Genomic DNA, 14,451 nt, shown 5'->3' with positions numbered 1-14,451 from the left:
TGTAGAGGAGTTACACGTGGTTATGGAAGATACAATAGTGGACGGTTCATGAGTAATAGACGCCCTCAAATGAGCCAGAGAGGCAGAGGAAGGATAGTGGGCTAACAGTACCGAGTGTCTGGCTATCCACATTATATGCAAAAACTGCAATGGAAGAGGCCATATGGCCAAATGTTGTAGGGTTGATAAAGGAAGCATGAATTGGATTGGAGGTCCAGAGGAATATGAAGAGGAAGAATGTGTCTTTGCTGTTAGCGATAATGAGAATGGAACAGAACTGGAGAGCCCCAAAACCATCATTAAGATAAATGATGCTCCAGTGAGGATGATGACGGATTCAGGAGCAAAATATACGTTGCTTCCTGAAAAGATATGGAGAAGAATTGGTCCAAGATGGCTTAATGAATCAGACATTAATCCAAGTGCTTATGGTGGTGTGAAAATAGATATTATTGGATGGTTTGAAGCAAAATTAGCCTTCAAGGATAGAACTACCAAAGGGAAAGTCTATGTATCAAGAAAAGGAACAACGCCTTTACTTAGCTGGACACATCAAGCATGGCTCAAGGTTAGATTGGATGCCAGTGCTGAGCAGTCCATCTATGTGGTTGAATCCAATGAGATGTCTACAGAAGAAGTGAAGAAGGAAGTGTTCAAGGATGAAATAGGCTGTGCAAAAGGGATTATGCACAGAATACAGCTCAAAAGGAATTGTAAGCCAGTCGCACAGAAGCTGAGGAACGTCCCTTTAGCAATGAGAGATGAGGTCAAAAGGGAATTGAGGAAACTGGAAGAACAGGATATAATCGAAAAGATTAATGCTTCAGAGTGGGTATCACCGTTAGTAGTGGTAAGGAAAAGCTCTGGAAAAGTAAGAGTGTGTATAGACCTTAGAGAACTGAACAAGTGCATCATCCCTGAGAGACATCCACTTCCCAACATTCAAGAGCTGTTATCAACGATGGGGTCAGCAAAAGTATTTTCGACCTTAGATCTTACTTCAGAATATCACCAGATTCGTCTGCACGAAGACTCAAGGCATCTGACAGCATTTAGAACCCCGGAGGGTTTGTATCAATATAAGAGGATGCCGTTTGGACTTATATCAGCAGCTTCGGTGTTTCAGAAGACCATGCACCACATTTTTTATGGTGATGAGGGCATTATTTTCTTTCAAGATGATATTCTTATATTTGCCAAAGATCAAGCAGAGCATGATAAAATACTGAATGGAGCATTAAGGAAGTTATATAAAATGGGAATGACATTGAGTAAAGAGAAATCAAAGATCCATAGGAAACAAATTGAATACTTAGGCCATGTTATATCAGAGCAAGGGACTACACCCAAGCTGGATATGATGTTTGCGATCAATAATATGGCGACACCTAGCAACAAAGAAGAATTGAGAACATTCTTGGGAATGGCTGAATACTATTCTAAGTACGTTAGAAGGTTTGCTGATCACACGGCTGTATTGAGGGATCTCACTAGGATGAATGTCAAATATGAATGGAATGAAAATTGCGAGAAGGAATTCAATTACATAAAGAGTGCTCTGACAACAGCACCGGCGCTGAAGAACTTTGTAAGGAGACAGCGAACGGTAATCACAACAGATGCCAGTAATGTGGGTCTGGGTGCAGTGTTGGCGCAACTACATAATGGAGAGGAGAAGGTAATTGCGTTTGCTTCACGGCTGTTAAAAGGAGCAGAAAAGTCGTATGCAACAATCGAGAAGGAGGCTTTAGCCATTGTATGGGCTGTGGACAAATTTCGTAGTTTTGTCTGGGGAACACAATTTGAGATAAACACAGATCACAAACCGCTTGTGGAACTATTCACGAACAAAGGTCTGGAAAAAGTATCTGCAAGGATACGGAGATGAGTTCATAGAATGCAGGAGTTCAATGTGGTGGTCAAGTATATTCCAGGGGTGAGGAATTATGCTGCAGATTGTTTATCTAGGCTCACGAATGCTCAAGAAGAAAATGAAAATGAAAGTGAAGAAAACCAACAAGAAATGATATGTATGCTACAAGATTCAGCTATTGCTAAAGAAGAATGGTTGGAAGGCATGAATAAGAACGTAAAATTACAGTTTATGATAAAAAATATAAACAACAGACATGTTCCTCTCAATAAAATCAAGGAAGCAGATGTGCAAGGACTGTGGAGTGTCAGAGCTGAGTGTACAAGGTGGATATTTGCTTAGAGGGGACAGATTAATTCCACCTGTGAATGTAAGGAAGAAAATTATTGAGCTAGGACATGAAGGCCACCAAGGCCTTTCCAAGACCAAGTGCAGGATAAGAAATACGTACTGGTGGCCGGGATGTGATGCGGAAATCGAGAGGGTCATAAGAAACTGTATCCTTTATAATAAGTCCGATAAAGGCTGTGTGGGCAGTGAGTATCCGATGGTTATGACTGATGTGCCGAGCAGACCGTGGATGAAAGTTGGGATTGATATAATGGGTCCTATATGGAGTGAAGGCAGTCAGACGTTTTGTGTAGTCATAATTGATATTCTTACAAGGTGGGCAGAAGTGAAAATGATGCCTAGCGTGACAACTGAAAACATCATCAATTTCATGGAAGAGGTATGTGGTCGGGAAGGATATCCTGGAGTTATCCTTTCTGACAATGGTCCTCAATTTGTTTCAAGAGAGATGGAAGAATATTTAAAACGAAAATCGTTTAAGCATATAACCAGTGCGGTGTATCACCCACAAACCAATGGAGTAGTAGAAAGATACAACAGGATTCTAAAAAATGCCATAAGATGGGCATGGGCCAATGGTATGAACTGGAAAGAGTCAGTCAGAAATGTTATTATGGCACACAGGTTTACCCCACACAGTTCCACAGGTGTTTCACCATTTGAATTGAGTAGGGGAAGAAAAGCGACTACCAAGTTATGTCCTGGATGGATGGATGAAGTGAACAATATGGGAGTGGTAACTGATAATGCTGTAGATATGATTAGACAGAAACAAAATAGAAATAAAGTATGGCATGATAAGAAAAGATTTAGGGTTAATGAGGAACTGGAAGTGGGTTGTTTTGTGAGAGTGAAGCTTCCGGAAGCCCTTAGAGTGAGAGGGATTAGGTGGTCTGATCCGATCCAAGTTATAGAACTATTCAAACATGCTGTAAGAACAAGTGATGGTAGAGTATGGAATATGGAAAGAGTCATGGTGGTGGATGGTAGAGTTGGTGGTGAGTGTGTGGATAAAAGTGATGTAGGTGGAAGTACAGAGAACCAGAAAGTTTCCTTACCAGTAACTCCCATATATGTACCAACTGGGATGAAAGCGTCAGTGTCAAGGTTTGGAAGGAAGTACCAGAGACCGATGTACTTAACAGACTATGGAGAGTAAAGATTGGTCTAGAAAGAAGAGGGATATGTAGCATGGTAACATCTGCTGCTACATTAGTGTGGAATCTGCAGGGATTCTGGAAGGAGAATGTGGAGGTGGAGAGGAGAACACAGAGAAGAGACGGTTGGAGAGACTGAAGCATCTTCCTTCAGAGACTCCTCTCATATCCCCTTTTATATATCTATATCTTAATACCTAAGTGTAACAATAAATACTTTATTAATTATAACACTTGCCCCTCATTTATACTACAGGGGGTGAATGCGAAACCTATGCCCTAAAAGGGGAAAGAGTGAAGATGAGAAAAAGTCCTGAATAGGGTTTATGTGAAAGAAAAAGTGTGCCTGAGGAAGACATATGGCCGATAGGTAAAGGTCTGGAATGATCAGATGGCCAAAGCCACAGACAATGGCTAGGGAACCCAGACCGTTTACCCGAATTTGAATTAGGAGGTCCACGTGGGACGGCCAAAAGTTATCCCATCCAGGGAATAGAACAGACCCGAAGGGGTGAGCCTAAGCGAGCCTCTGAACAATTGAAGTATGTTCCAACACAAGTGCTACCCGCATTGAAGGAACTTATAAAGTTTACCCAAACTTGTGTGAAAACAAAGGCCAATACCCAGAGAAACAATACAAGGGCCCACATAAAATGGGGACAACTAGAAACCAGAAAATATATGAATCACTGAGAAGGGTTGAACCCACAGATTATATGCTAGAATGGGATACCATAGGAGGGAGGAAGAGCAAAGGACCCGAGAGGGATATACGTGAAAGCTGTAGTCTTCCTGAAAGAGATATCTGGCCGAGAGACAATGGTCTGGATCAGAAAGATAACCAAAACCACTGACAGCAACTAGAGAATTACAAGCATGCCTTTTAATCTGAGTCTACAAATCCGCCTGTGACCACCAAAGATGATCCCACATGCGGAACAAAACCAACCCGAAGGGGTGAATCAATGTCAACATTTGAACAACCAAAGAACTCTCTGAAACAAGTTCTAGACATGTGGAAGCGGCTTCAAAAGGTGGCTGCAATTGTGAGGAGGGGCACAGTAACAATTTTTCTCTGAGGAAATGGTGAAGAACTTTATGGTTTATTAAGGTTGTAATAGGAAGTCAGGTCCGAGGAATATAAGAGGAACATTTCTATTTTGTTTGCATAAGAACTTTAATAATTCATTGGAACTGTGAAAGCAACAGAAAACCTGGGTAACCGAGTGGGGAATTTCCAGAGACATTCGTTAGGAGATGGTCATGCACCAGCCAACACCAAGCAGAAAAATTGCCTGAATACCTGTTTTCTTTAATAGTGGTAGGGTCAGGTAGATAGCTTAGGTTTGGACAGAGGATAGAATAGATTTATGTACAATGTCCTGACGAGCCATTTTGCTTTGATTTATTAGATAGCAATCTCTCCCAAAGCAATAGGGCCAGGTGAGGGGCCTTCTTTTACTTGAATACATCTGATGTATTGCACCAAACTCTCCAGTTGCCTGTGTCCCATATCTGATCCCCCACAGTTGTGACAAATGATTGGTGCAGGGTGTGGACGGCTCCGTTCCCATGATTCTACATTTCCTGCAGGAAGGTTGGGAGATGTGATTCGCTGTGTCCTCCTTACAAACTCAGCGTGTGGCTGTTTGGGCCTTCGTGAGCCGTGCATTTTGGGCTCTGTTTGTGAACCGCTGGTGACTCGGCTGCTGAAATGTTTCTTGCTCGCCAGGCCCATTGTATACGTGGGCGTTTTGCTTTAGGATCTTCACCTCTGTGTTAAGAGAATTGCAGGACTTGTATTTGAGCCGGTAGAGTCTACGGCCCTGAACTGCTGACTTGGAAGCCGGTTTTCCTGGAATTTGTTACGTCTGCCCACAAGCTGGGGAAAATTGGGGCGCTGCTTTGCCTGGCTCCGTTGCTTCGAGTCCAGTCCGGTTCTCTTGTTCTCCGGTGTGATCTAGGGTTTATTTCGAAAGTTGTTTCTAAATTTCACCAGACACACAATATTGTTCTCCAATCTTTTTTCCAAACTCAGTGTCTCTCGAGAAGGAGAGGAAGCACACGTTCCCTTGCCTGACTTGATTCAGGGTCGCTCGATTTGAGGGGTGTGACGGCCTGGGCGGTGGCAGAGCGAGTGCCTATTCCAGACATATGTAGAGTAGCGACCTAGGCTAACCTGCATATTTTCATCAGGCACTACTGCCTCAATTTGCATTATCAGGGTCCAAACTCTTTTGGGGCAGGAGTACTGAGCTCTGGTACTCCTGTTCAGGGGTTACTTGTCACTATGTTCTGGAAATAAATTGGTGATATTGGTGTTTGAGTAGCATCCTTTGTGGTCAATGTATTTCGTATTCCTCAGAAGTATGTCCTGGAATGAGGAAAAGGGACTTAGATGTAATGAGCCAATTACTTGCCTGTAATCTTCATTTCTTCTAGTGCTACTCTGTCAGAGTGCTTACAACCCACCTCTCCTGGAGGGGAGTCAATAGGACCATGATGGTGGTATTGAACTGATGCAATATGGTGGCTGGGAGAGTTATGCCCTCAGTGGGGAGGGGCAGCACAACTGGGTAATATCGAAAAGGGTTTCAAGTATGGAGGTTGGGGCCTCATAAGTAAGTAGTGTGACGAGGAAGAGTATGACTAGAAGTAGCAGTGAGTAATGGGCTCATCAATGCTGAAACTGCTTGAGCAAAAAGGCAGTTGTAGATTGTATACGAGAGGTAATACCAGGCTAATGAATCGCGCGGGTGTCATGGGGGAAAGTGGGAGATTGAAAATTAATGAGCTTGCTTCTGTGTGCCAAAAATGGCAAGGGTTCTACTTTATGAAGCTTTGGGTCGTGGGTGGGAGGGAGGGGGGGGTGACAGAGTGTAAGCTGTGACTGGCTTCCTTTTCTGACAACTTTTGAAGCCATAAGGTAAGAGCCTCTATGCTCTCTCTAACCTCGTAGGCTCAGAGCGCATTACAGTGACTTCAGAATCGGCCGGTAATACCTTTGTATTACAATTATTGGTACTTTATAATATGGGGGCCCTACATTAACTATATAAAAACCTGCACATAGTTTCCTTGTTATATTCTAAGTTGTAACATCGCTTAAAAAGATGGCATCACTCTTCTTCGGCATTAACGTGATACACGCAATACCTCCAGCCAGAGCCAGTGGAATGTCAAATGCAGCCCCCTAAACACAATGCCAACTCCCCTTCATCCCTTTTCTGAACAGATGCCTTTTTACAAAATCCGTTCATACGAATTAACCTATAGAGCTGCCTGGCTGCAGTTCAAGAGAATGGGAACACATGAGCACCTCCTGGCATATGCCAGAGCAGGGTTTGTCAGTGACCTCCAACAAACACTGTGTGCAAGACATTACTGACTGCATATTGACCTGTTTCCACAGTTAGTATTTAAAAGTGAACCTGGGCCATCTCCCGTACATCAGAAGGCCCTGACACCGAGTATCGAGGGGCAGACAGGGCTACCTTCTTTTATGGGAAATAAAACACTGTGTACTGTATGTAAGACCTATAAGGCAAGTCATGTTGCAGTTCCTTCTCCTTATAAATGAACTATGTGGCCTCTAGATTGCTCTATGTGGCCAGGAGATTTGTCTCCTTGCAGGATTCTAATAACATACGGTAGGAAATGCGCAAAATAAATATACTCACTTATGTTATCATTAATATTATTCATAGTGGTGCGGTTATTGCTGTTTTTGCTATTATTATTATTTTAATAAATATTATTATAATCATTTCATTAGATATTTACTACTGGAGCCATAAATTAGCCATTAGTAAAAGCTACTATTTGCTAACATTACTTGAGACTGAAAACCGTAATAGTAGTCCTGCATCTTTAGATATGTAAATTCGGTGCGTATGAATGCCTAGTCCAAATGGATCCAATACATACATACACTCACACACAACTAGTATTAGAACCCTGGAAGGGTGAATAACCCGTCCCCAATGGTCAATGTGCGGCCTATATGAGCCGGTATATGCTCTGAGTATTCTTACAGCCCTGAATTTTTCTTATAGGCCGCAAATTTGGCTTTTGCTTTTTTGATGCTCGGAAAGTCGAGCATTAACAGTGCTTCACCCCCCTCTAGTGGCCTTCTTTAAAATAACCTTTGCCTACAAATGCCACGCTTTTTTCGTTTTGTTTAAATAAATGCATGATGCCTAGGGGTCGCAGTGAAATCAGAGAGGGACCCCTTTCCTTGTCCCTCACTTCCCCCCATTCCGTGAGCCTGAGCACTCACCTCAGGCTGTGCTTCCGCACTTACCTTCCCTGTGCCCCCTCCCTCCTCACTGTGCACTCACTCACCCCCCTCAACTATCCTTTCTCTTCTATCCCTCACTCTTCCGTGGTCCTTGCTTGCCTTCCCTGTACTCCAGTCAACCGTCTCTGTGCTCTGTTGCACACTCCCACCTGCACACTCCTCCCTCTGAGGGCATGCTTCCAACCCCCCTACTGTGCCCCTTTACTGACCCTCTGTGTGCCCACTCACTACTCACTGAGTATCCACTCTCTCATCACCTGACTCGCTTCTTCGCTAACTCGCTCCTCTCTGAGCCCACCCACTCCTCAGTCTGTATCCCCTCTCCCACCACCTCACTCACCTATTTCTGTGCCCACTTAATCCCCACGGTCTCCCCTCACTCCCCCTCTCGTGGGCTCCAGGATCCAGAATGAATGAAACAAATAATTTACTATAAATAAGAATTGAAGTCCCCAAAAAAACAATATAATAGTAAAAAAATATATATTTTTAAATGAACTCTTTTCTCTTTAGCCATGGGTTCTAATAGCTTTTTGTCATGTTGTTTTTCATGTTTTTTTATAAACTTAAATATTCCACATGGAATATTTAAGCTCCCCAAAATAAACAAATATTTAAAAAATATATAGCTTTATAGACCTCGCCCTTGGCCGTAATGTCGTTATGGGCCCTCATACCTCGTTAAAGGCCCTAAATTCGCTCAGGTCATTAACTCAGTCTTCAGGGCCCATAACGCCCGGTATGGCCCTCGCTTCAGTTCTATAAAGCTATATGAATACATAACCAATATGGAAGGTTTGAGGAAGGTGAGAGGTAACACAATACAAAGGAACAAAAGAGCTTGATCTTACCGATTGGTGTGAGAATTACAGTGCATAAACCAGCTGCGATTGTTGTCCACGTACATGGCCCACGCTTTGTCGTCTTTCCCGAGCATCATATCTTTTACAACATTAATTCTCGCGACACCAAAAGCTGGGTCTGGATGATTATCATAGCGATCCACATGCAGTTCCCAGTAGTGTACGCCTTTGGAGAAGGCTGCAGTCCCCAACACCACACGGTCATCGTAACTGCTGCAAGTGGCCGTCAAGTTGTTGTTGGACAAGACTATGTCCCGGTGGGCTGAAGTAGTATCGAAAGTAAACCAAGCCACTGGGAAGAAACAACACAAGTGTTGATTGAAGACAAGCTAAACTATTGTATCACTAAAGCAAAGTTGGAACGGTTCAGTAAATAAAGAAAATCAGTAGTACCCGGACAATCATACAGAATGGGATAAGGTTTTGATTACTTACCAGCCATCTTCCTTACACGAAGGCGTACTCTTTCTTGCCACTGCCCTACCTGTCTGACGGTGAGTCATGTCCAGGAAACAAACAACCACACTGCCCCTTGAAATTTAATAGAAATTGTTGCACCCTTCCCTTGGCCCGATCACCCATAATCTGTTAGCATCACCAAGTAGTACCACAATCTTTGAAGACACACATAAGTGTAATCCAATACTGTGACAAGGAAAACATGGACCCTTTGCAATCAAGCTTAATGGTACATAATCAGCAAATTCCCATGGTGTCCCTTTTCCTTGTCACAGTTCCAATAGTATGAGGCCATATCAAGCACTGTCAAACTGTAGAGTGATACCACTCGGTAGATGGTCATGGGTCAAGTAACAACCATGACCACTTAGGAAACACTTGCTCCGACACACAAACCAGAAGGGTAAAGGACTAACAGGACAACTGTTGATGAGTGGTAACAAAAGAAATGCCACTGCAAACTCAAAAGGTGGAATCACACCCCCACCTGCGCAGCAAAAGAGTCTACATTAGTCGTCACACATCTACTTACTATAAACATCAAGCTAAAAAATGAAGGAGCAGGAATTCCCATGTAAAGGCAACGTACAAAACGATGCCATAACCAAGTAACAATATACCACGTGAACAGAGTCTATCCAACAGGAATTCAGAAAAGCTAGAATACACCCAATGACATGCACATGCCACAAAGCTTCCTACCGAGCTTCTAAAAAAGAAGTAGAGAAATAAAACCCAGTCACTTGGAGACCAATAGAAAGTATACCAACATTGATATTGATACAGTATTCAGGGCTGGCAGGTTGGATACAGGTAGACCAAGACAGTTGATCGTTTCTTTTGTGAGAACTTCTGTGAGAGAATCTATACTCCAGAAAGCCAGAGAGAAAGATACACTTCTACAGAGGGGAAACGGTGTTCAAGTCTTCCCAGACTACCCAAAGGGCGTTGCATCTAAAAGAAAAGCATTTGAGGAAGCCATAAGAATAGCCAAGGAACAAGGGATTAAAGTGAACCTCCTCAAACCAGCAACTTTTGAGTTATTTTTCCCAGAGGGTGTGACGCTGACCTCAGATCCCCAACAGGCGTGTGAGGTCCCTTCCTTTCTTTGAAGCTAAGCAGGGTCTGTCCTGGTTACTACATGAATGGGAGACCTGGATGGCTATAATGGGCAGTGATTTTTCACCCCCAACGTCACTATAGTTGTAAAAATATCTTTACCGAACTACACATACCCTCGGCTATCTATAGTCCTTAATAGCGCTGATAAGCGGAAAAATAGTCACGAATGCCAGAAAAACGGCAGTGGAAGAAAATGCTTTCCTACCCCCAGTGTTCCCCTCATCTGTGTCAGCTCCCCCCACTTCCCAGATGGACTCCTCACCTCCCGTGCCCTCTCCCTTCCCCCACAACAGAAGCAGTTTGCTTTGATATGTCGGCTATAGCCGAGGCTACAGAAAGCTTTGTGTTGCAAACTCAATCACTAGACCCCCTCCAACTCCCAAATTTAACTTGGTGTCTTCTTGCTACCCCCTGTCCTCTAGCCTGATGGTATTTGCATCTTATTTGACCTGCAAATAGCTTTTTTCCTACGTTTCATTTTCCCATATCCTCGGCTATATCCACAGCTATCGCTCACATCGCGAGAAAAACAAGATGGTGGCTGTTTCATTTCTAAAAAAACCCAGCTCTGGTAATTTACCCAAGATATAGCTATCTATTTTTGAGAAGGGGGCACCACCTTCTCCGTCAAATGTTTAAATAACTACTGCACGGAATAACCCCAAACCAAGCATGGGTCGCGAGTTAATGCTTCATGCGCAAGTTGTTTCAGACCTGGTCCTAATCCGTCCAGCAGTTTGGGCTGTGCGCTTTGGAAAAAATGTATCTTGTTTGTCTACGGGAAAATGAATGGGAAGTAGGCCGCAACTTTGGAATTTTTTTTCTTTAATAACTGTTTTATTTTTCAATGGATTGTTAGGAACCTTTGCAGTCTGGGGTGGGGTGGGAGGGCGCAGAGCGGCGAGTCCCTACTCACCTCTGTAATTCCGGTCAAATCCGTTACTCAAATCAAAAGCTATTAACAATAGAATTTCTAGGGGTTGGGATTCCGACTCAGCGATATTACATGGCCTGCAGTAGTGGCCATGTAGTTATGGTTAAGTTGCTAAACCCATAGGAAGAGCACTTTTTGAGCGACTTATAACTTCGCTCCCCCTGGATGAATCCTCACCAAACTTTGCAAAAAAAGTATATGGCCCACTCTGAATTTGGTCAAGGCGGGGGGAGGGGCAAAGTTATAGGGGCTGTCCCAAAATGTTAAATTAAGCGTTTACAAGATTTGCTGGTAATCTCTGTTTTAGACTAATGGTAGTATCATTACATTCGAACCATCCACAATTCTTTTTTATATATACAGTGTAGTGACCTGCATTGGTTGTGGCTCCTGCATGGTAGATTATGCCTATTGTTGTGAAAGTTTTCTTACCAAGTGATACTTGACCATGTGTGAATCCAGTCAGCTTGCAGTTGTTTTTGGTACCATCTGCATTATAACGTAAAAGCATTACTATTACGTATTTACTATGTGTCTGTATTTGTAAGGTGGAACGATTATCAGAATTGCAGGTAGTACATAATCTGCCATGGTTTGCATTTTGTACAAGTTGCTGAAATGGAATGGATTCACAGTTAGGTATGGATACATACACAAAGCTTTCATTAGGAACTTCTTCTTGTACTACATGCCTGCAAAGAGTGCATGTATGTTTCCACATGTATGAAATCTGGAAGATTTCATTTAAAGGTATGTTTTTGTTTGCAAGTACATGAGAAATTCTTGTGGATCTTCTTGTGAGTTTATAGTGAACTTGACCATTCCAGCACAGTCGTCCAATTCCTGCCTTATTCCAGAAACACTGTAACTGTTGTCAGGATTGTTGGCTGCATTTCTATGAAGCACTAACATATGCAAACACAATTGATCTGTACCGTGTAAGTACATGTTGTCAATAATTGGTGACAATTGGAATAGAATAATTATTGCTACATTTGCGTAGCAATTTACACCAGTTATATTTGAAACTTTGAATGGACCTGACAGTTCTGTGTCCAAATCATTTGTTGGGAGTGTGCGTTGCTTCTTTGAAGAGGTAGTTGAGTTACTTTGAGCAGTAGATTCTTCTTTGGTTGTGGTCCTTGATGAAGTATTAGCTTCTTTTACTTTTTCTGGAGGAATTGCTGTGAGATCCTGCATAGATTGAGTCTGAAGTAGTTTTCTTTTACAACGTTTTGCTTTTTGTGGAACAGGATAGGTTTTTAGATGGGGCTGTCGAGTGAACGCAGTCTATTGTATTCTACAATGCAAGAAATATCAGCACTTACTTTACTTGCATCAAAGTTGATTAGAAATAGTCTGTAAGCGTGATAGTGCTACATAGCTCATGCCTTCTTTAAAGACTGTGCTACCAATATCTATCAATGCTTTATCTAGGGTAAGTTCTTGTGATTTGTGAATGGTGACTGCGTATGCTATAGTTAGAGAAAATTGTTCTCTGTGTACATATATGTCTTTGAAAAGAAGGAAGCGGGCTGTTGAGCGTCCTATCCTTTTAACTTCGGGTAGTTTGTCAAAGAGAATATTGACAAACTGAATGTTGTTGTCACGTGGGTATGTTTGAAAGCCAAACAGTGTACCAAGTGCTCCATTAACTAGTCCTTGCTCCACGTCAAGGTTACGTTTGAGCATTACTCTACTTGTACATTTTAAAGATAATTTTAATATTTTCTCCAAACCAGCTTTGTGAGAGATAGAGTTTTCCAAGGTGTTTAGCCTTGTTGTGGCTTGTTGACACATGGGTAATGTCATACCATGTATGTCCAGTTTGTCTGTGGAGGCAATTTGAACTTTTGGTTGCATTTCTTTTTTTAACATGGTTTCATAAGATTTTGAACAGCTTGCAAGAGTTGGCATCAAGGACATACAATTGACATTTTTGTGTGCTAATTGTTCCATGACATCAGTAGCACATGAGTTATGGCCATAGAGTGCATGGATGTGCCTGGTTTTTAAGATAGATTGTGCTTCTTGAGATAGTACACCAACTCTAATACTTTTTAAAATGTTGGTGTATGTGAGGTCTGCAGACTGACGTATATTTTCAGTTAATGCTCTGTATTGGAAATGATGCCAAAGGTTGACATTTCCTATGCTGCCAAGAGTTTTACGGCACAGTTTGTGCCCTAAGGTTTTAAAAAAAGGTTCAGCTTTCACTGGCGTTAATTGAAGAAGATCTCCAAAAACAATAATGTGTTTTCCACCAAAGAGCTCTTCGTAGTCTGTTTTGAGGACCTCTTGTAGTCTGAGGTGACTCAAAGCCAACATTAGGTTGGAGACCATGCTCACCTCGTTTATTAGCAGCATTTTCATTTGTTTGAAAACTCTGCGTAGTTCTATTGCAGCTTCTGTAGAAAGTTTGTGATAGTCTAATTTGTTTTTGTGTTCTACTGGAAGGAGTAGTAATCGGTGTAAAGTGACACCGCCTATGTTGTAGGCAGCTAAACTTGTGGGGGCAGATACAAAAGCTGACAGTTTGTTGTTTGTCAATTGTTGGAGGAACTTGCTGATGATTTTGATTAAGAAAGTTTTGCCTGAACCAGCTTGACCACTCACATACAGCAGTATAGGTTTGTAATCTTGGCAAGTACAGTTTTTATTTTCATGTTGCACACCATGTTCAATTTGTTTTGTTACTTCTTGGAAAATGCTACGCTGCTCATTGTTTAGTTGTGATTTCAGTACAGTAAAGTCTTCTGTAGATTTCTTATACTGACACATGGTGTTTTCTACTTCTGTCATGGCTAATTCTGCCTCATTTGCTATTAGTGGCTGTCCAAGTGGTTCTTGGCTTCCTGTTACAGAAGGTTGACTACTGTCAGGAGTGTCCACATCTAGGTGGGCCTGGAGTTCTTGTTTGTGTTGCTGTTCATTGTGCAACATTGTTTGGTAATGTGTAAAGTTTACGTCTGTTATAGTGCTTTCATTTGCTTTGAAGGCATCTTCATAGGAGTCATACGTATCTAGTAACTCTTCTTCTTTTCGACATGGTTTAAAAAGTTGTAGCAGTGGCTGTTGGGATCGTTTTTGGCTATTGCTTCTATGTCCTCATATGATTTGAGAACTCTTTTTCTAGATTTAGCAGCACCAAGACTTACTATATTGTCAGATTTTCCATCCAAGGCAGTACCGGTTAAATGGTCTGCACCTTCATAGCAGCCACATTCTCTATGAGAGAGCATTTTTATGCCTAAGCTGTACAATTTCTATGATAGTATTTTGTCAGATGATATGTCATCCCAGAGGTCCTGAAGCTCTGTTTTCTCTGCTTTGGTTAGTAGGCTAAGACATATTGTGCAACTGCAGTGGAATTGTCTGCAATGTTTGCATTC

At 42.2% G+C, this 14,451-nt stretch overlaps 1 protein-coding gene across 3 annotated transcripts in view; it reads right to left on the bottom strand.

Annotated features, from left to right (window-relative positions):
• TRIM67 (tripartite motif containing 67) overlaps positions 1-14,451 on the bottom strand; it is a 480,288-nt gene that overhangs the window by 48,986 nt on the left and 416,851 nt on the right. For all 3 annotated transcript variants that reach the window (XR_011260520.1, XM_069606899.1, XM_069606900.1), the window contains exon 8: positions 8,533-8,836. Coding sequence is in view for 2 of the 3 variants with exons in the window: in XM_069606899.1 (XP_069463000.1) it covers positions 8,533-8,836 (304 nt within the window). In the remaining variant the exon portion in view is untranslated. The remainder of the gene's footprint in view (positions 1-8,532; positions 8,837-14,451) is intronic.

This window comes from Ambystoma mexicanum, chromosome 4p, assembly GCF_040938575.1.
Source record: "Ambystoma mexicanum isolate Mex_15411 chromosome 4p, UKY_AmexF1_1, whole genome shotgun sequence".
NCBI lineage: Eukaryota > Metazoa > Chordata > Amphibia > Caudata > Ambystomatidae > Ambystoma > Ambystoma mexicanum.
Note: the sequence above shows the minus strand (reverse complement) of the source record. Positions and strands in the feature narration are given on the sequence as shown.